This window comes from Dryobates pubescens, chromosome 2, assembly GCF_014839835.1.
Source record: "Dryobates pubescens isolate bDryPub1 chromosome 2, bDryPub1.pri, whole genome shotgun sequence".
Taxonomy (NCBI): Eukaryota; Metazoa; Chordata; class Aves; order Piciformes; family Picidae; genus Dryobates; species Dryobates pubescens.
This window is the reverse complement of record NC_071613.1, coordinates 7,112,227-7,133,170: the sequence shown is the minus strand read 5'-3', so window position 1 is coordinate 7,133,170 and position 20,944 is coordinate 7,112,227. Positions and strand designations below refer to the sequence as shown.

Below are 20,944 nucleotides of genomic sequence, written 5' to 3'. Positions count from 1 at the left end.
CTGCTCTGCTGATACCTCACCTTCAATCCTGCCTTCAGTTCTGGTGTCCTCAGCAGAAGAAGGACACAGAGCTGTTGGAGTGAGTCCAGAGGAGGCCACAAAGATGGCCCAGGGGCTGGAGCAGCTCTGCTGTGAGGATGAGCTGAGGGAGCTGGGGGTGTTCAGCCTGGAGAAGAGAAGGCTCCAGTTCCCTCAGCTGCTCCTCACCAGCCCTGTTCTCCAAACCCTTTGTCAGCTTCATTGCCCTTCTCTGGACCTGCTCCAGCAGCTCAATGTCTTTCTTGGAGTGAGGGTCCCAAAAGTGAACTCAGTACTCAAGCTGTGCCCTCACCAATGCTGAGTACAGGGACATGATGGCTTCCCTGGTCCTGCTGGCCACACTATTCCTGATTCAGGCCAGGATGCTGCTGGCCTTCTTGGCCACCTGGGCACACTGCTGGCTCATGTTCAAACTGAGAAGCAGAACTTTTGTAGTCTGCAAGGAAGTGACTCTTCCCTGGCTTTAACCATGTTCTTGCATCCAACCTCTGTCTCTTACTCCACCCTTAGCATCGTGAAACATAAAACAGCAGAACAACTTCACTCTTGCCATAGATTGCTGCAAAACATGAAAGAGTTTTAGTCTTTTAGGTAATTTTCAGTTGAGTCACTTTTGGGGAGGTTGAAGTCCAGTACAGGGGGATGTGGAACACAGCATTCTGTGTGACAGAGCCTTCAAATGAGACCACACAGAAGTGGATCTGCCTATATAAAGGCAACTGGCTGAAGATCATTGAAGAAGTATTGAAGCCACAAATACACACACAGGATTCTCAAGGTCTGTAACCCTGCAGAGGAAGCATGGAGAGCTGTTCTAGCAGAAGGAAGAGAAAAATGCAGGTCCCTTCAAGAGCATGGTGCCATGGCAGTGTGAAGCTGATCCTGGCATTGCTCCTCTTCTAAACAATTCCCCATTTCACAGGCTGCCAGCACGTAGGAGGCAGATCAAACTCCACAGCCACTTTTTAAATGAGCATATTTTTAACTGCCTTCAGGGTTTTCTTTGTGTTTGGAAGAAGCTCCTTGTAAAAATTCATCAAACTAGGTCAGATATTCCTCTAGACCCTTCTTCACTCTGAATTGTACAAAAAGGCAGGGTAGGGACATTTGGGTTTTGCAGTCTCTGCCTTCAGTGCTGATTGATTCTGCCCTCCTCTTTTCTAGCATTCTTGCATTTCATTTGGTGCTAAATTCTGTGCAGAAGGAGCTATTATTTTGCCTGGCTTTCTACAGGTTCTCATGCAGCTTGGTGCCAGCCTGAGATCAAGGTATGCAGGTAGCAGCAACAAATGAGCCAGCCAACAGTTCTTCAATCTATTCTTCAAACCCCATGAATCTGCAGGAAGCAGACATCCATATTGACAGCTCTATCTCCATGTGCATGTAGGTACTGTGTCACTGATGGGACTGGGATTAGCACATCCTCTTCTCTTATCCTGAAGCTTCCCTAGTTTCACTCTGATGAAGAAAACCAAGGCTGTGCCTCTGCCTCTCATACTCTTTTCCTACCTGAAAGGAGCTTGTAGTGAGGCAGGGTTGGTCTCTTCTCCCTTGTATCAAGTGATAGAACAAGAGGAAAATGTAGAGTGGTCTGGGTTGGAAGGGACCTCCAATGGTCATCCAGTCCAAGCCCCTCTGCTGTAAGCAGGGACATCCTCAACTAGATCAGGTTGGCCTCAAATTGCCCCAGAGGATTGGACATCAGGAAAATTTTCCTTCCTGAAAGAAGGGTCAGGCACTGCCACAGGCTGCCCAGGGAGGTGGTGGAGTCCCCATCCCTGGAGGTGCTCAAAACCCATGCAGACACAGCACTTTGGGATATGGTTTAGTGGGCATGGTGGTGTTGGGTTGAAGGCTGGAGCTGATGATCTAAGAGGTCTATTCTAACCAAAATGACTCGGGGCTTCAACATCCTCTTGCCTCTCCAACTTTTTCAAGGTCAGTCACTTAAATATGCAGCCTTCTCTCCTGGTTGTATGTGCACAGAGTTACGTGCAGGGCATCCAGAGAGGTTGCTACTGAGAAGGTCAAGGCTGAGTGCTGTGATGCAGCACACAGCAGGTGGTACAACAAGGAGGCTCTTACAGTTGAGTCGTGTTCTTAAAGGCAGAAATAGAACGCTGCAAACTGGTTATTTTTTGCAAGGGACAATTACTGCAATCAAGGTAAAAACCTCCTGTCTCCTCTGTGCCATTAAGCAGCATTTCCTTTTCCAGATCACACAGGGAGGTGCTTTTCTGATTTAGCAAATGAATGTGGTGCCTTGGATTAGGCCACCACAGCTTCAACACCATTATTACAGGAGCAGAGGGTGCACGAAGATTTTCTTGGCTCTAGCAAAACAAATGCCACCTCTCACCTCCCATAATGACTCCTGCCCACCATGATCTCATTGCCATGAACAAAAATGTCCAAATATTTTGGGAAGCAGTAATGTTTTGGCACTGGGCTTCCTTCTGCCTAAATGCTTTGTCTAAAGTATGGTTTGTCATTGTGATATACAAAGATCCCAGGGGATCCTTAGAGAGCTTTGGGTTTATGAGAGCTTTATTAGAGTCATAGAATTGTTTTGGTTGGAAAAGACCTCCAAGATCATCAAGTCCAGCCATCACCCTAGCACCACCATGGCCATTGAACCATGTTCCAGTGTGCCATGCCCACACATTTCTTGAACACCTCCAGGGATGGGGACTCCACCGCCTCCCTGGGCAGCCTCTTCCGATCCCTGACCACTCTTGCAGACAATACATTTTTCCTAATCTCCAACCTAAACCTCCCCTGCCACAATTTCAGGCCATTTCCTCTCATTCTATCATCTGATACTAGAGAGAAGAGACCAATCCCCACTTCACTCCAGCCTCCTTTCAGGGAGTTGTGGAGAGCAATGAGGTCTCCCTCAGCCTTCTCTTCTCCAGACTAACCAATCTTAGTTCCCTCAGCTGCTCCTCGCCAGCCCTGTTCTCCAGACCCTTCACCAGCTTACAGCTCTTGCAAAGTCTGACAGCATCCCAACAGGGTTAGCTACTTTCCAACTTTCAAGCTGCTGAGCAGGTTACACTCTCCAGGCCAATGGTGTTACAAAGTCTGTAAAATGTGGTCTTCCTCTAAATGCAGAAGACAATTCACAGGATCACAGAATGTTAGGGTTTGGAAGGGTCTTCAAAAGCTCATCCAGTCCAACCCCCCTGCCAGATGCAGGGCAGGTCACACAGGAACATATCCAGGAGGGTTTTGAATGTCTCCAGAGAAGGAGACTCCACAACCTCTGGGCAGCCTGCTCCAGGGCTCAGCACCCTCACAGTGAAAAAGTTTTCCCTACTGTTCCTGTGGCACCTCCTCTGCTCCAGCTTGCAACCCTTGGCCTGTCCTTGGACATCCCTGAGCAGAGCCTGGCTCTGTCCTCCAGACACTGCTCTGCACATCTTTATCACCAGCAATGAGGTCGCCCCTCAGGCTCCCCTGCTCCAAGGTCCAAGCCCCAGCTCCCTCAGCCTGTCCTCAGCAGGGAGATATTCCACTGCCTGCAGCATCTTTGTGGCTCTTTGCTTGAGTCTCTCAAGCGTTTCCCTGAGGTCCTTCTTGAACTGAGGGGCCCAGAACTGGGCACAACATTCAAAGACTACAACTCTTTGTTATCTAAGAGACTGCTTGAGGTTCAGAGAATTAATTTCTTGGGCTTGCCTGTTAAATCTGTGCTGAGGTGGTGCTTAGGAGCTCGGTAAAAAGGAAAATGTTGCTAAAAGATGGGACTTACACGTTCTCCTTTGGGTCCTCTGTCTCCTGGTCTCCCCACAGCACCCTGCAAATTTGGTTTTTGAGTGGGGGAAAAAAAGAGCAGATGAAAATATCACTTAAAGGCTTAGATATAGAGAGATATAGATATATCTGTTAGCAGAACTGAAAGCAACTGCCTAGGATTGACAGCTATGGTATCTGTGAAGAATAAAATACACCAGAGGATGCAAAAAGAAGTTTTCCTACCGGTGGGCCTGGCAATCCATCTTTTCCATTGCTTCCCTATAAAAAAACACACAACAAGGCAAAATCAAAACCAGAACTAATTTGTGAATAAAGAGACTAGTGTACATGCACTCAAAAAGACATCATGGGTGAAGCTCAGTCACGGAATCATAGAATCATTGAATCAACCAGGATGGAAAAGACCTCAGAGGTCATCAAGTCCAACCTGTTACCTAATACCTAGCACCTCCTGACAACTAAACCATGGCTCCCAGTGCCACAGCCAAGCCTTTTTTGAACACCTCTAGGGGTGGTGACTCCACCACCTCCCTGGGCAGCACATTCCAAGGGCCAATTACTCTTTCTGGGAAGAACTTTCTCCTCACCTCCAGCCTAAACTTCCCCTGGTGCAGCTTGAGACTGTGTCCTCTTGTTGTGATGCTGGTTGCCTGGGAGAAGAGACACCCCCACCTGGCTACAACCTCCCTTCAGGGAGTTGTAGAGAGCAAGAAGGTCTCCCCTGAGCCTCCTCTTCTCCAGGCTAAGCAACCCCAGCTCCCTCAGCCTCTCCTCACAGGGCTGTGCTCCAGACCCCTCCCCAGCTCTGTTGCCCTTCTCTGGATATGTTCAAGAGTCTCAAAGCCCTTCTTAAACTGAGGAGCCCAGAACTGGACACAGAACTCAAGGTGTGGCCTAAGCAGTGCTGAGCACAGGGCAGAATGACTTCCCTTCTCCTGCTGGCCACACTATTTCATGTTCAGCTGGCTGTCAACCACTACTCAATCACAGAACCATGGGGGTTGGAAGAGACCTCTGGAGATCATTGAGTCCAACTCCCCTGCTAAAGCAGATTCTCCTAGATCAGGTTGCACAGGAACTTGTCCAGGCAGGTTTTGAAAGTCTTCAAAGAAGGAGACTCCACAACCTCTCTGGGCAGCCTGTTCCAGTGCTGTGCCTCCCTCACAGTGTGGTATTACCTGAGAGTTCTGATTACCATGGGTCAAAACCCTGCCAGAGAGTACTGTAGCAACTGCACAGTGCCAGAGAATTGCCAGGTAAGTGCTCTGGCACTGGTTAATTTTCTAGGATCTAGGTGGCTCTGCAGATGCAGAAATTTCAGTGCTGCTTCACTGAGTGAGAAAGAAGGACTTGCATGAGCAAAACCAGCAGGAATATTTCCTTCCCTCTCAGTTTGCTGCTGAAACCACAGAAACTCTCTCTTCTGCCAAGCCAGAAGTGTAACATGGAGATGAGCTGCCAAGCTGAACCAGTCTGCTTCTCACACTTGTCCCCAGAACACCAAGCTTTGGGGGAGATAATGAATTCTGTGCTATCCTAGCTGAACCACTGCTAGAATATAAACTAGGCTGTTTGAAACCAGCTCAGACAGAGCTGGCTGCACTGCTGTCACTGTTTTACTAAATAAAGAGCTCAGGTTAGGCATCTCCTAAGTGAGCTGTAAAGGCTTCAGCACCACCTGTACACAGAAGGGTTCTGAAGTTTATTCAGAGCCATGAAGCAGAGTTGAAACTGAAACTGAGAATCCCTTTATAGACTCTGGGGAGTGTCTGGGTTAATATTCTCCTGAATAAAAAGGTGGGAGAATTCTTTATGTCAACAAGCTCTTAAGGAGCCTCAGAAGAACCTTTAAAGGCAACATCTCAGTAACATTAACTTAGAATCACAGAATCATAGAATCAACAAGGCTGGAAATGACCTCAAAGATCATCAAGTCCAACCTGTCACCCAACACCTCATGACTAAACCATGGCACCAAGTGCCACATCCAATCCCCTCTTGATCACCTCCAGGGATGGGGACTCCACCACCTCCCTGGGCAGCACATTCCAATGGCTAACAACTCTCTCTGGGAAGAACTTTCTCCTCACCTCCAGCCTAAACCTCCCCTGGTGCAGCTTGAGACTGTGTCCTCCTAAAACATCCTCATAGCAGGATACTGATACTGAGTGCTGTAGCTCTAACTGTTCTACAGCTGTCACCTAGCTGAAGGAAAGCAGGATGGAACCCCATTTCTGTTGGAACTCTGATAAATTAATTAGGATGCATTCTTTTGTAATAAACAGGAGAAAATTGCTTACTGGTTTTCCTTGTGGCCCTTCTGGCCCAGGGAAGCCTATATCTCCTATAGGTCCTCTTTCACCCTAGGAAAGAGAGAAAGGAAAAAAACAAGAAACAAACCCAAAGCCTACATGTGGAAATCTGGATGTATCTTGCATCTCATCTCATCTTGCATGAGATGTTTGAATGATTTGTGTGTCATTGTAAGAATCTAGAGCCAAAGTCTGGACTTACAGGTTCCCCTGGCATCCCTGGGGCCCCAGGAGATCCAGGCTTTCCCTGCAAAAAACAAACAACCAAAAACATTAGAAATTCCAGTTGCCAGGAAGGAAAAGATAAATTCTCTTAAGTCACAAATGGGAGGTGATATCTTTGAGTGAAATGTTCATGATATTTGCTATTCAATGCTTTAAGAGAAGAAAAGGAAATGTTTTAACAGATTTCTTCAGTATTGGAGCCAGGCTCACCTGGCTTTTGTCTACAGCACAACTCAAGCCCTTCATCTTATCACAGAATCATAGAACCATAGAATCTATAAGGTGGGAAGAGACCTCAAAGATCATCAAGTCCAACCTGTCACCCAACACCTCATGACTACCAAACCACGGCACCAAGTGCCACATCCAATCCCCTCTTGAACACTTCCAGGGATTGTGACTCCCCCACCTCCCTTGGCAGCCTGTTCCAATCCCTGACCAATCTTGCAGCAAAGAAATTTTTCCTAATATCCAATTTAAACCTCCCCTGGGGCAAGTTGAGGTCACTTCCACTCATCCTGTCACTTGCTCCTTGGGAGAACTGACCCCCACCTCATTCCAACCTGCTTTCAGGGAGACAGACAGAAGGTCTCCCCTCAGCCTTCTATTCTCCAAACTAAACACCACCAGCTCCCTCAGCTGCTCCTCCCCAGGCCTGTTCTCCAGCTTTGTTGCCCTTCTCTGGACCTGCTCCAGCATCTCAATGTCTTGGAGTAAGGGTCTCAAAAGTGAACTCAATAGCCAAGGTGTGGCCTCGCCAGTCCTGAGCACAGAAGCAAAAATCAACACCAGCAACAACTGCAAGAGCAACTGGGCTGGTAGGCACTGGTGGCAATTCTTGCAGAATCATAGAATTGTTAGGGTTGGAAGGGACCTCAAGGATCAGCCAGTTCCCCCTGCCATGGGCAGGGACACCTCACACTACAGCAGGTTGCTCACAGCCACATCCAGCCTGGCCTTCAAGACCTCCAGGAATGAGGCTTCCACCACCTCCCTGGGCAACCTGTGCCAGTGTCTCACCACCCTCATGGGGAACAACTTCTTCCTAACATCCAATCTGAATCTACCCATTTCTATTTTATTTCCATTCCCCCCAGTCCTATCACTCCCTGACACCCTCAAAAGTCCCTCCCCAGCTTTCTTGTGAGACACTGGAAGGCCACAAATAGGAATCTTAGCTCAGGCTTCCCTGGCCATTCTGCTTAGCAAAAAGCCAAAGGTGAAGTGAGAGGTTTACATTCCCAAATGGAAATAAGGATCCACTATTCAGTCTAGGGAATAATGCCAGGCAAGGAGGATGAAATTCTTCTCCAGGAAGATATGTGGATATATTTCAAAAGCTCTTCCTAGACTACTAAAAGTTATTGTCCCTCACATGCCTATTAATTTGTTAATTGCAACTGCTTAGCATAAAAATGCTAAGGCAAAGAATTCCTTTCAGTGGATCTTAATAGAATGAAATGTAATTAACAGAGTGCAACTCCATCAGTGATGAAGGGAACTCATTAAATATTTCACACCCAGCTAGAATAGAGAGCAACAAGGACAAGACTTGGAACACATCCAGTGGGAAACACACAAGGAATGAACAATTGGGATCGTCCTAACTGGCTGCTGCATTATTGATTCACACCATGCAATGTACTCCAGAGCAACAAACTCTGAAACTCTTGCATGAGCTATAAAACTCCCAAGAAATTCTCCTCTTTCCCCCCTTAAATGTGCAATTTTCCCCTTGTTCTATGGCAAATGAATTAAATTAAGCTATTTAGGCTGATGTCCCCTCTTGGAACTCACAGTAAATAGAGAGTATATGAATGGCTAATGGAAGGGGGAGTGCACAGACACCAACTTCTATTTAGTTCACTAAACCTGCAGTTAAAACTGGAACCCAGCTCCTTAATGGCTTGGCAGCTGCCCACATTAAATAATAAATGGTATTTGCATATAAATAGCCCCAGGTTGCCTCCTGCAGGATGGATACACATTTCTAGCCTACTGAACTGTGAGTGCAGCCCAAAGAGAAGTTGCCTTCATTTCCTGCAGGAAGGCAAAGGAGTAATTATAATCTCAATTTATGATTAGCTGCATTTCCTTTCCCCTGCAACAAAGCTTCTGGGTGACTTTCAGGAACTTCTCTGGAGCTTTCCAAGTAAAGAGCTGACAAAGCTTTTTTCCCTTAAGCAAATGTTTGATTGCCTTGATAGGCAGATCCCTGAGGGCTGCAAGGAGATTGATAATTTTTGCCTTTGTTAGAGAAAGATGCTGAGAAAATTTGTGCATGCCCAGGAAGGCGGAAAACATTTTTCTTTGTGTGTTTGTTGGTTTTAAATCTATGTTAAACTCAGGCAGGGAAGAGAATCTTGGATGCTTTCTTAGCTTAACCTCAAATTGCAGCTTTATGATGGATTCACAGAATCACCATGGTTGGAAGAGACCTCAGAGATCATCATGTCCAACCTGTCACCACAGACCTCATGACTAAACCATGGCACCAAGTGCCATGTCCAATCCCCTCTTGTACACCCCCAGGGATGGTGACTCCACCACCACTCCAATGGCTAACGACTCTCTCAGTGAAGAACTTCCTCCTCACCTCCAGCCTAAACTTCCCCTGGCGCAGCTTGAGACTGTGTCCTCTTCACACCATTCCTTCCTGTCATTTTCACAGCAAGAATATGAACCCTCAGTGGTATCTACTCAAACCCCTCTTTAGGGAAAACAAAACCCCCACATCATTTTCATACCTGCCTATAGAGCATGAGCCAAGTGCTGGTGTGCCACAGTGATGGAAATGACAGCTCAGCACCTTGCTTGACTGCTTTTATCAGCTTCTAGCAAACTGAGGTTTACTTTGAAGAATCACAGAGTTGGGCTGGAGACTGAGTTTTACTTTAAGGAATCACAGAACTGGGTTGGAAAATGAGTTTTACTTTAAGGAATCACAGAACTGGGTTGGAAAATGAGTTTTACTTTAAGGAATCACAGAACTGGTTGGAAACTGAGTTTTACTCTAAAGAATCACAGAGTTGGGTTGGAAACTGAGTTTTACTTTAAGGAATCACAGAACTGGTTGGAAACTGAGTTTTACTTTAAGGAATCACAGAGTTGGGTTGGAAACTGAGTTTTACTTTAAGGAATCACAGAACTGGTTGGAAACTGAGTTTTACTTTAAGGAATCACAGAGTTGGGTTGGAAACTGAGTTTTACTTTAAGGAATCACAGAACTGGTTGGAAACTGAGTTTTACTTTAAGGAATCACAGAACTGGTTGGAAACTGAGTTTTACTTTAAGGAATCACAGAGTTGGGTTGGAAACTGAGTTTTACTTTAAGGAATCACAGAACTGGGTTGGAGACTGAGTGTTACTTTAAGGAATCACAGAACTGGTTGGAAACTGAGTTTTACTTTAAGGAATCACAGAGTTGGGCTGGAGACTGAGTTTTATTTTAAGGAATCATAGAACAGGGTCGGAAGGGACCTTTAGAGGCCATCTAGTCTGACCCCCCTGAATTAAGCAGGGACATCCCCAACTAGATCAGCTTGTTCACAGCTCCATCAAGCTTGACCTTGAATGTCTCAAGGGATGGAGCCTCCACCAATTCCCTGGGCAACCTGTTCCCATGTTCCACCGCCCACACAGTGAGGAACTTCTCCCGAGGATACGTACCGGTGTCCCTGCTACTCCTGGTGTGCCAGCTGGTCCACGGTCCCCCTGAAGAAAAGAGACAATTTATACTTCTCTATTAACACTGAAAAAAAGTAGTTTGTGTGTGGATTCCCCTTAAAACCTGAGGAGGGATTATTCAGTGAGCTGAAAAGGAGGCCAAGAGCCAGGCTCTGCCAAAATGCTAATATTTAGCTTTGTCATTGACTCATTTTGTAGAGTTGAGCAAGAAACTTAGCTCCTTTGTCTGTCCCCAGAGCAGAGGGGCAGGATCCACTCTCCCTATCTCTGGCCAGGCTGCTTTTGACAGAGCCCAGGCTGCCATTTGCCTACTGGGTTACAAGTGTCCATTCCTGGCTCCTGTCCAGCTTCTTGTCCACCACTACCCCCAAGTCCTCTTCTGCAGGGACTGCTCTCAGGACAGAACAAGAAGTAGGGACTGTATTTAGAAACTTGTTAACCACATTACTACCAGGTAACTTTAATTATATATAGTAAATCATAGAGTATAGAATGGTCAGGGTTGGAAGGGACTTCAAGACTCATCCGGTTCCAAACCCCTGCCATGGGCAGGGACACCTCGCACTACAGCAGGTTGCTCACAGCCACCTAGAGCCTGGCCTTCAAAACCTCCAGGCATGAGGCTTCCACCACCTCCCTGGGCAACCTGTGCCAGTGTCTCAGCACCCTCATGGGGAAAAACTTCTTCCTCACATCCAATCTGAATCTGCCCATTTCTAGGTTCGCTCCATTCCCCCCAGTCCTATCACTCCCTGACACCCTCAAAAGTCCCTCCCCAGCTTTCTTGTAGCCCCTTTCAGATACTGGAAGGCCACAATTAGGTCTCCAGGGAGCCTTCTCTTCTCCAGACTGAACAGCCCCAAATCCCTCAGTCTGTCTCCATAGCAGAGCAGCTCCAGCCCTCTGCTCATCCTCATGGCCCTTCTCTGGACACCTTTCAGCACTTTCCGATCCTTCCTGGACTGGGGGCTCCAGAACTGTCTGCAGTACTCCAGGTGGGGTCTCACCAGAGCAGAGTAGAGGGGGACAATCCCCTCCCTCAACCTGCTTCATGGTAGTAGTCTATCCAGTTAAGGAAACAAAATACTCCAAGAGATTCTACATGCAATTTGCCATCTGGAGGGAATGATTTTTTACCTTGGCTGTATATGTGATTTAGAAACACAGTAAAGCAGAAAACAAAATAAAACAAAAGCAAGCAAAAAAAAAAAAGGAAGAGGAAAAAAAAAGGGGGCAGATAAATGTGCAAATATTATTTTTTTTTCCACACAGAAACTGTAACTTTCACACAGGAAAAAAACCAGAAGACATCAAACAAGTTTTCAGCCAACATTCAGCTGCATACAGTTGCCATTCAGAAACCAAGAGTGTTTCCAAGAGTCTTACCTTTTCCCCTGGAAGTCCTTCCAGTCCTGGTAATCCCATGGGTCCTGGGTCTCCCTGATGCATTTATATTTGTGTTAATTAGAGAAGGTTGCATGCATTAAAATCCCTGCAGTCTACATGAGCAACACTGAAACAGTCAGCAGCAGCAGATTAATGAACCTCAGATTAATAAACCAGACAGCCAGCTATGAACAGATCTTGCCAAACCCTGTTGTAGTGATCTGCAAAACTAAGCTTTGCCCAGAGGCGCTGTGCAAATGTTTGGGTCAGTGGTTTTTCCTTTTGATGAAGAGTGTAATCCAGGGGAACCCCCTCCAGTGCTCTTGCAAGGCAAAGTCAGCCCTAAAGCACCTCCAGCTGGAAGAGCCCTGGGGTGTAAGCAGCTCCAAGCAGCTCTGTGCCTGCTCCTCAAAGCTTACTCTGCAGTAGGGGACACACAGAGTAGGTCACTGTGTAGGTCTTTATATCACAGTATCACAGTATCACAGTATCACAAAGGTTGGAAGAGACCTTGAGGATCATCAAGTCCAACCTGTCTCCACAGACCTCATGACTAGACCATGGCACCAAGTGCCATGTCCAATCTCCTCCTGGAGTCACCTCCAGGGCCGTGACTCCACCACCTCCCTGGGCAGCACATTCCAATGATGAATGACTCTCTCCATGAAGAACTTTCTCTTCACCTTGAGCCTAAACTTCCCCTGGTGCAGCTTGAGACTGTGTCCTCTTGTTCTGGTGCTGGTTGCCTGGGAGAAGAGACCAACCCCCTCCTGGCTACAACCTCCCTTCAGGGAGTTGGAGAGATCAAGAAGGTCTCCCCTGAGCTTTCTCTTCTCCAGGCTAAACAATCCCAGCTCCCTCAGCCTCTCCTCACAGGGCTGTGCTCAAGGCCTCTCCCCAGCCTTGTTGCCCTTCTCTGGACATGTTCAAGTGTCTCGATGTCCTTCTTAAACTGAGGGGCCCAGAACTGGACACAGGACTCAAGGTGTGGCCTAACCAATGCAGAGTACAAGGGCACAATGACTTCCCTGCTCCTGCTGGCTGCACTATTCCTAATACAGGCCAGGATGCCATTGGCCCTCTTGGCCACCTGGGCACACTGCTGGCTCATGTTTAGGCGGCTGTCAATCAGCACCCCCAGGTCCCTCTCTGTTGGGGAGCTCTCCAGCCACTCTGGCCCCAGCCTGTAGCTCTGCATAGGGTTGTTGTTGCCAAAGTGCAGCACCTGGCACTTGGATTTGTTAAATGTCATCCCATTGGATGTTTTGGAAGAAGCCCAGAAATCCACTCCCCTGGAGGAATCAATTTGATGTGGAGGGTAGGGAGGCTCTTTGAGCTCTTTTTCTTTTGTTTTTAAAGAGAAGTGACAATTTACCACAGAAATTGAAACTACAGCCAATGACTGCAGAGTTCCAGCAATTCTCAGCTATATCAAAAGCTACAGCAAGTTCCTGTCTGGATTTCCTGAAGTCACTGGCAGATCTCACTTCCCATGCCTCAGCTCTGTTTGGGAGGTGGTGCTGCCTCAGTAGGAAGGGGATGCTGATACAGAAACACAGAGGCAGCTTCTAGTTACTATGGTGAAACAAGCAAGCAAGCAAGCAAAGAGGCTTTGGGACTTTCTGTGGAAAGAGACTCATCAATTGGTTTAGGAAATTATCTCCCAACTCCAGGTCTTGCTGAGTGCTGAGAGGTTCTGCTTTGGGTTTCTCAGTGTCCTTGAGGAACACAGTTACCAGGTGGCTTCACAGAGCGAAGTTTAGTTTCTCACCCAGCTGCATTTTTGCCTGACACTTGGCAAGGAACCAAACATGAGCCTAGGCCCTGCACAGGGTGGCTGAATGGACATTCATGATAGGTGAAGTCCTAGCTAGCTCTTAAAATGTTATCTTCTCATGGGCACTTTGGTTTTGGCTGGGTCACTCTGTACTAGCTGCACCGAATTCTGCTGCTGGTTTTATGTGGGTACTGTGCCTGCACAGGTAGGAAAAAAGAATGCAACTAAATAGTACTGGCATCTTAGAATTGTCAGGGTTGGAAGGGACCTCAAGGATCAGCCAGTTCCAACCCCCCTGCCATGGGCAGGGACACCTCACACTACATCAGGTTGCCCAGAGCCCCATCCTGCCTGGCCTTCAAAACCTCTAGGGATGAGGCTTCCACCCCTTCCAGTGTCTCACCACACTCATGGTGAAGAACTTCTTCCTAACATCTAATGTAAATGTCCCCTCCTCTAGCTTGGATCCATTTCCTCTAGTCCTATCATTACCTGACACCCTTTATTCTATGTCCTCCCTTTATTTCATGTCCTCCCCTTATTTCATGTCCTCCCTTTATTTCATATTCTACCTTTATTGCATATTCTACCTTCATTCCATGCCCTCCCTTTATTTCATATTCTACCTTTATTGCATATTCTACCTTCATTCCATGCCCTCCCTTTATTTCATATTCTACCTTTATTTCATGCCCTCCCTTTATTCCATGCCCTCCCTTTATTCCATGTCCTACCTTTACTTCTTGTTCTCCCTTTACTCATGTCCTCCCTTTATTTCATGCTCTCTTATTTTTTGGTCAAATATATCCACAGACAGTTTAGCAGAGATGAACCCACAAGCAGTTGATCCTACGTGCACTCTTTCCTTACATTATCACTTAGAAGCTGCATACTTGGCAAGCCTGGCAATTCAAACCCAAGGGTGTTTGGTGTGCACTGATTCTGCACTACCTGCTAAAGGACCTTAATGGACTCTTCCACCCTTGTGACTAGGACCATGGGTTGAACTACTCGGGGAATTCTCTTAGCGTGACCCCAAAGAACATACATACCGCTGTGCCAGGATCTCCTTTTGGACCCTGCAAAGAAATGAAGAAGTGGAAACACACTGAATAAAGAGCAGGGTTGCATGGTAAGGTGATACACATTCTGTGTCAGTGCATGAGCTGCATGCTTGGCTAATGCAAAGTGCTTTTCTCTTTCCATCACCAAACCCAATTCATCACAACACTGTACCCATCACTGACTATGAATATCATGCATTTTTAGATAGTGGAATATTTTCATTGAAGAGTCCAACACCAAATGATGCAACATTTCTTTTGCAGCCTTTGCTTGCTTTAGTTTACTTCAATAAAACCCAACTAACCTCCAAAATGAGCCCAAACTATGTTATTTACTACACACTGATCACAGAATGGCTCAGCTTGGAAGGGACCTCAGAGGTCATCTCCTCCAACCTCCCCATCACAGGCAGGGACACCTCTCAGCTAGACTCAGCTGCTCAAGGCCTCATCCAACCTGGCCTTGAATACCCCCAAGGGAGGAGGCATCCACAGCCTCCCTGGGCAGCCTGTTCCAGGCTCTCACCACCCTTGTACCAAAGAACTTCTCCCTCAGCTCCAGTCTAGCCCTGCTCTGCCTCAGCTTCAAACCATTCCCCCTCATTTCCTTATTTTTGATGTTTTCCACACAGCAAATAAAACTCTATGCCACTTACTAAGACTTCATGCAACTACCAACCCCCCTCTGTTACTGTCTTAATGGATTATTAGAAATGAGATTTCTCTTAATACTTACTGGAGGTCCTGGTGGACCTGGATAACTTGCAACACTCACACCTCCCTGCAACAGCAAGTTCAAAAGGTGGGATTGGGCCAGAATTAGGTGTTGAAATAAAGTGAAATCAAATGAAATAAGAATAAAGTAAAATAAACCAAACCAAAATAATAATAATAATAATAATAATAATAATAATAATAATAATAATAATAATAATAATAATAATAATAATAATAATAATAATAATAATAATAAAAATAATAAAGTAAAAGAAACCAAAGCAAACCAAAATAAAACTGAAAATAACCCAAATGAAGCCAAAATGAAATAAACCAAAATGAAACAAAGTAAAATAGAATAAAGCAAACCAAAATAAATATAAAAGAAAGTAAATACAATAAAAAATAAAAGAAAGTAAAATAAACCAAAGCAGACCAAAATAATAACAAAAAAATCCAAACCAAACTAAAATAAACCAAAGTAAATAAAATTGAAATAAACCAAAATAAAATAAAGTAAAATAAAATAAAGCAAACAAAAAGTAAAAATAAAATAAATAGAATAAAAATAAAATAAAAATAAAAGAAAGTGAAGGAAACCAAAGCAGACCAAAATAAAACTAAAAAACCCCAAACCAAACTAAAATAAACCAAAGTAAATAAAATAAAAATAAAGTAAAATGAAATAAAATAAAGCAAACAAAAAGTATACATAAAATAAATAGAATAAAAATAAAATAAAAATAAAAGAAAGTAAAAGAAACCAAAGCAAACCAAAATAAAACTAAAAAACCCCAAACCAAACTAAAATTAACCAAAATAGCTAAAATAAAAATAAAATAAAGTGAAATAAAATAAAGCAAACAAAAAGGTAAAAATAAAATAGAATAAAAATAAAATAAAAATAAAAGAAAGTAAAAGAAACCAAAGCAAACCAAAAAAAAACTAAAAAACCCCAAACCAAACTAAAATAAACCAAAATAAATGAAATAAAAATATATATAATGAAGTGAAATAAAATAAAGCAAACCAAAAGTAAAAATAAAATAAATAAAACAAAAAAAAAGAAAGTAAAAGAAACCAAAGCAGACCAAAATAATAACCAAAAACTCCAAACCAAACTAAAATTAACCAAATTAACTAAAATAAAACTAAAGTGAAATAAAATAAAGCAAACCAAACTAAAAATAAAATAAAGAAAATAAAAATGAAATAAAGTGAAATAAAATTAAAATAAAGTGAAATAAAATTAAAATAAAGTAAATTAAAAATAAAATAAACAAAATAAAAATAAAATGAAGTCAAAGAAAGCAAAGCAAAGCAAAATCAAAATAAAAAAACCCCAAACCAAACTAAAATACAATAAACCAAAATTTAAAAATGAAGTCAAAGAAACCAAAGGAAAGCAAAATAAAAATAAAAGAAAAGAAAAGAAAGTAAAAGAAACTGAAGCAAAGGAAAATATAAATAAAAATAAAATAATATAAAATGAAGTAAAATAAAATAAAAGAAAGTAAAAGAAAGTAAAAGAAACCAAGGCAAAGCAAAATAAAAATAAAAATCCCCAAACCAAAGCAAAATCAAATAAAATAAACCAAAAAAATAAAATAAAATAAATTCAAATTAAAATAAAGTAAAAGAAACCAAAGCAAAGCAAAATAAAAATGAAATAAAATAAGATAAAGTAAAAGAAACCAAGGCAAAGCAAAATAAAAATAAAAATAAAATAAAATAAAATAAAACAAAATAAAGTAAAATAGAGTAAAAGAAACCAAAGCAAAGCAAAATAAAAATAAAAATCCCCAAACCAAAGCAAACTCAAATAAAATAAACCAAAATTTAAAAAATAAAATAAAATCAATTCAAATTAAAATAAAGTAAAAGAAACCAAAACAAACCAAAATAAAAATAAAACCCCCCAACCAAACCAAACTAAAATAAACCAAAATAATAAAATAAAATAAAAGAAAGCAAAGCACAATAGAAATAAAATGAATAAAATAAAGATAAAGTAAAAGAAACCAAACCAAAGCAAAATCAATATTAAAAAAAAACCCTACCCAAAATCAAATAAAATAAAAAGTAAGAATGAAATTAAATCAAATAAACCAAACCAAAATAAAAATGAAATAAAAGAAATGAAAGTAAATAAATAAATAAATAATAAAGTAGCATAAGCCAAAGCAAAGCAGAATCAAAATAATATTAAAAAGCACAATAAACCAAAGCAAAGAAAAACTAAAACCCAACAAATCAAACCAAACCAAAATAGAACAAGACTAAACTAAGAGAAAATATGATAAGATGAGATGAAATAAGATAAAACAAAGCAGGATAAAACGGTATATAATAAAATAAAACAGAATGAAATAAATAAAGTAAAATAAAATAAAATAAAATAAAAATAAAATAAAATAAAATAAAATAAAATAAAATAAATAAAATAAAATAAAATAAAATAAATAAAATAAAAATAAAATAAAATAAAATAATAAAATAAAATAAAATAAAAAATAAAAAATAAAATAAAATAAAATAAAATAAAATAAAATAAAATAAAATAAAAACAAAGATGAAAGACAAATACCTGGAGTTTATATAAGCTGCTCATTCCGTTCCTTTCATTGTAAGGCACACCCTTTAAAACACAAGAACCAACTAAGTATCCCAGTATCACAGTATCACTAAGGTTGGAAGAGACCTCGAGGATCATCAAGTCCAACCTGTCATCACAGACCTCATGGCTAGACCATGGCACCAAGTGCCCCGTCCAGTCTCCTCTTGAACCACTCCAGGGACATTGACTCCACCACCTCCCCGGGCAGCACATTCCAATGGCGAACGACTCGCTCGGTGAAGAACTTTCTCCTCACCTCGAGTCTAAACCTCCCCTGGTGCAGTGTCACAACTGTGAATTATAAAGGCAGAACTCTTGCCTTGATTGAGTCCTGTATTCTTTTCTGTTGAGTCCTGTGTGGTTTTCTTCTCAAGATTTTTTTTCCCCAAGATTCACACAATCACAGAGCATCAGAGGTTGGAAGGGACCTCCAGAGTTCATCCAGTCCAACCCCCTGCCAGAGCAGGATCACCCAAGGGGGGGTCTCCACAGGAATGCATCCAGGTGGGTTTTGAAAGTCTCCAGAAAAGGAGACTCCACAACCTCTCTGGGCAGCCTGCTCCAGGGCTCTGTCACCCTCACTGGAAAGAAGTTTCTCCTCATGTTGAGGTGAAATCTTCTGTGTTCAAGTTTGTATCCATTGGTCCTTGTCTTATTACTGCACACAACCAAAAAGAGCTTGGCCCCCTCCACTTGTCACCCATCCCTCAGGTATTGATAGACATTGATCAGATCCCCTCTCAGCCTTCTCCTCTCCAGACTAAACAGCCCCAGGGCTCTCAGTCTCTCTTCACAGGAGAGATGCTCAAGTCCCCTAAGCATCCTTGTGGCTCTCCATTGGACTCTCTGCAGCAGGTCTCTGTCTCTCTTGAACTGGGGGAGCTCAAAACTGGACACAGTATTGCAGGTGTGGTCTCAGCAGGGCAGAGTAGAGGGGGAGAAGAGCCTCCCTAGTCCTGCTGGCCACACTTCTCTGGCTGCACCAGACATTTCAGTAAGAACATGCCACATACCAGTATAGCATGGGACTTGACTTTTTTTACTTTATGAAACCAGAAAGCTGTACATTTCAGTGTTTATTACACTGTTGGTATTTATTATTCCTAGAACTCTCCAGAAGTAATTTTGTGTGGGTACTATTCCAGGTCGTTTGGAATCCAGGCATCTCCATGGGCTTTCCCTAGGTTCCCGGAGTTCCCTGATCTCAGGTAGCCAAGCTGCCCAAATTCCTCCAGTAACACTGGACACCGTGGTGAACTCATTTCACCATAGAATCATGGAATTGTTTTGGTTGGAAGAGACCTTTAAGATAAGTCCAACCTTTAACCTAAGACCACCATGGCCATTAAACCATGTCCCCAAGTGCCATGGCCACAGGTTTCTTGAGCACGTTCAGGGATGGTGACTCCACCACCTCCCTGGGCAGCCTGTTCCAATCCCTGATCACTCTTGCAGGGAAGAAATTTCTCCTAATCTCCAACCGAGCCCTCCCCTGGCACAATTTCAGGCTATTTCCTCTCCTTCTATCACCTGATACTAGGGAGAAGAGACCAACCCCCCACCTCGCTCCAACCTCCTATCAGGGAGCTGTAGAGAGCAATGAGGTCTCCCCTCAGCCTCCTGTTCTCCAGACTCAACACCCCCAGGTCCTCATCTGCTCCTCATCAATGCTGTTCTCCAGACCCTTCACCAGCTTCTTTTCCCTTCTCTGGACATGCTCCAGGACCTCAATGTCCTTATTGGAGTGAGTGGCTCAAAAATTAATCCAGTATTTGAGCCTGTTCCAATGCCTCACCACTGTTTCAGTAAGGAAACTTTTCCTCACACCCAACCTGAAAGTTTAGAATGTACACAGTGATGAATCACAAGGAAAAGCAGGAACACAGAAATATCTTGCAAAATGACATCACTGCCTTTCTGCTCCATGAAGGATTAGATTGACAGAACTTGGGATTGTGTTTCCCTCACAGGTTCATTGTTCCTAACACGACATTCAGGAGACAAAACAAAACATCTCACCGGAGGTCCAGGCGGTCCAGGCTTCCCAGGAGAACCTTCACTACCCTAACACAGCAAGAGATTCATATTATTTATTGGCTGTCATTGATGTCAGTGGCATACCCAAGCTGTGATGACCATAATCATTGAATCAGCTTGGTTGGAAAAGGCCTCTGAGATCATGGAGTCCAACCATTATCTTACTCATATCAAGTGTGACAATCAACAAGGGATACATCAATAGACAATAAACAAGAGAGACATTCAATAGGTAAGAGATGCATTCAATAGCAAACAAATAAGAGATATATTCAGTAGACAAGAGATAAGAGAGACATTAAAAATGGGCAGGTAACAGCAAAAATAAAGCCTCTTGCCCAGCTTCTGCTTAAGCTTTGATCATTACTTTGGATTCTCTTTCATTTAGCTCCTTCAGCTACTCTTTACACTTTTACTTCACCCCCTCTTTACTCTTTTACTTCATCCTCTCTTTATTCTTTTACTTCACCCCCTCTTTACTCTTTTACTTCACCCCCTCTTTACTCTTTTACTTCATCCCCTCTTTACTCTTTTACTACATCCTCTCTTTACTCTTTTACTTCATCCCCTCTTTACTCTTTTACTACATCCTCTCTTTACTCTTTTACTTCATCCCCTCTTTACTCTTTTACTTCACCCCCTCTTTACTCGTTTACTTCACCCCCTCTTTACTCTTTTACTTCAGCCACTCTTTTGTTAGCTGTTTGAAGCTTTATGTGTAGTGATTTCCTTGTGGTAAAATAGGAGTGGACAGCCTGGGTTGTGCAACATTTCATATATACACCAGGAGGGAAAGGAAAGGGGAAAGAAAAGTGAAAAAGATATTGAAATGGAGCTCTAAGGTCTTCCCAGAGCCCAAACCAGGGGAGAACAACACAAAAAACCTTCACCAAGGCTAAAAAAAGGAGAGAATACCTTTTCTCCTTTCGCCCCTGCTGGCCCAGGGTGTCCAGGTCTCCCAGTGACTCCCTGCATGACATAGGATCAGTTTATAATCAGTTAAGAGACAGTGAACTACAGTACTTCACAGAATCACAGAACTAACTAGGTTGGAAAAGACCTTTGTGATCATTGAGTCCTACCTATCACCCAACATCACCTAATCAACTAAACCTTGACACCAAGTGCCTCATCCAGTCTCTTTTTATACACTTCCAGGGATGGTGACTCCACCACCTCCCTGGGCAGCACATTCCAAAGGCCAATCACTCTTCTTCCTAACATCCAACCTAAACCTGCCCTGGCACAGCTTGAGACTGTCCTCTCTCATTCTGTCACTGCTTGCCTGGGAGAAGAGACCAACCTCCACCTGTCTACAACCTCC

The 20,944-nt window shown here is 43.2% G+C and overlaps 1 protein-coding gene across 1 annotated transcript in view; it reads right to left on the bottom strand.

Moving 5' to 3' along the window:
* Nucleotides 1-20,944, bottom strand: part of COL19A1 (collagen type XIX alpha 1 chain) — a 221,109-nt gene that overhangs the window by 12,946 nt on the left and 187,219 nt on the right. Inside the window, exons 37-47 of the mRNA XM_054169651.1 lie at nucleotides 20,536-20,589; nucleotides 19,603-19,647; nucleotides 17,554-17,604; nucleotides 14,986-15,030; nucleotides 14,238-14,264; nucleotides 11,409-11,462; nucleotides 10,005-10,049; nucleotides 6,313-6,357; nucleotides 6,099-6,161; nucleotides 4,021-4,056; nucleotides 3,794-3,838 (exon numbers count right to left, since the gene is read on the bottom strand). Coding sequence (XP_054025626.1) covers nucleotides 3,794-3,838; nucleotides 4,021-4,056; nucleotides 6,099-6,161; nucleotides 6,313-6,357; nucleotides 10,005-10,049; nucleotides 11,409-11,462; nucleotides 14,238-14,264; nucleotides 14,986-15,030; nucleotides 17,554-17,604; nucleotides 19,603-19,647; nucleotides 20,536-20,589 — 510 coding nt within the window. The remainder of the gene's footprint in view (nucleotides 1-3,793; nucleotides 3,839-4,020; nucleotides 4,057-6,098; nucleotides 6,162-6,312; nucleotides 6,358-10,004; nucleotides 10,050-11,408; nucleotides 11,463-14,237; nucleotides 14,265-14,985; nucleotides 15,031-17,553; nucleotides 17,605-19,602; nucleotides 19,648-20,535; nucleotides 20,590-20,944) is intronic.